This window comes from Sprattus sprattus (genome assembly GCF_963457725.1).
Source record: "Sprattus sprattus genome assembly, chromosome: 9".
In the NCBI taxonomy this organism is placed as follows: Eukaryota; Metazoa; Chordata; class Actinopteri; order Clupeiformes; family Clupeidae; genus Sprattus; species Sprattus sprattus.
This window is the reverse complement of record NC_137928.1, coordinates 23,569,709-23,570,820: the sequence shown is the minus strand read 5'-3', so window position 1 is coordinate 23,570,820 and position 1,112 is coordinate 23,569,709. Positions and strand designations below refer to the sequence as shown.

At 41.7% G+C, this 1,112-nt stretch overlaps 1 protein-coding gene across 1 annotated transcript in view; it reads left to right on the top strand.

Annotated features, from left to right (window-relative positions):
* The first annotated feature begins 557 nt into the window (after window positions 1–557).
* The window catches only part of LOC308370688 (neprilysin-like), a 28,143-nt gene continuing 27,588 nt past the window's right edge, over window positions 558–1,112 (top strand). Inside the window, exon 1 of the mRNA XM_080845389.1 lies at window positions 558–797. Coding sequence (XP_080701515.1) covers window positions 755–797 — 43 coding nt within the window. The 5' untranslated portion in view covers window positions 558–754. The remainder of the gene's footprint in view (window positions 798–1,112) is intronic.

Below are 1,112 nucleotides of genomic sequence, written 5' to 3'. Positions count from 1 at the left end.
TATGAAACGGCCCGTTTTCACTTTTGGAATTTTCCAGTGTTTCACCTTTAGCCACAGATATAGCTCTCATATTTGAATAAGGGTTACACAGGGGAAATAGTTCCAACCCAACCCTCCTCTATTACAATTTTACAATAGGCCTGAATTACCCTTCAGTCTTCACAAAGAAGAATGCTGTGGATTTTTCTGTTTCTAATCATGTAATTTAGCATCATGGCCAAAGCAACCATATTAAAACAATTACTTGCCTATTGCCATACATAAAGTACATTCTTTAAGACTTGCGAATATTGCCAGAGGAGCATTTCCACACAGATTGTCATACTACAAACACTAACGGTCGCACTGAATGTTGAGGCAGCTCCAGCCCGTTGACAGGATTACTTCCAAATACCGCCTTTCGGGGGGAGGCGGCATCAGCCACCGGGAGAACTTAAATACTTCCCTGCAAAGGCACCTCTCCACTTAGCCTATCGTTCGACGTAGTTATGTTGTGTTGTGTAGTATTTTGTTTTCAAACACACGCAACATTAACACAGCGACACTGTGATTAGAGGTTAGGGATGTTGTCACGCTGTTAACAGGTAGGATAATTTCCTTCCCTCGTTGTGTGCTGAGCAGAACGCGGTGTATTTCTTTAACCACGGCAACCCAGACTGTTCTGTTACCGTTATCAATTCACTTTTTGCTATATGCCAAGTGGTCTTACGAGGCGTTCTCTTTATCGATTTAATGGACGTTTGACTGGTTTGTGATGCCCATTTACATCATCGACCGAAAATTTCCAGAGACACCTGGTAAGTCCGCGTACACCGAATCAGTGTATCATTCGCACGTAATTAAAGACAGCGTTGTATGCCCGCTGCAGGTGTAGAATAGATGTTCCTTGTTGAAAATGTGTCTAATGCACTGTAATTACAGCCTGCTGTTGCATTCGTCTATCCGTGGACTGTTGAAGCCTGCTTTTGCCATAAAATGTAGTGTCAAAGCCTAACAGTTGTTTACATGTGCAGTGTGATCGGCTCATAATTTAACACCGGGACATACTATAATACATTGTTTTTTTTTATGTAAATATTAGGCCTAAGTATTTGAACTTTTTTTCCCCACGG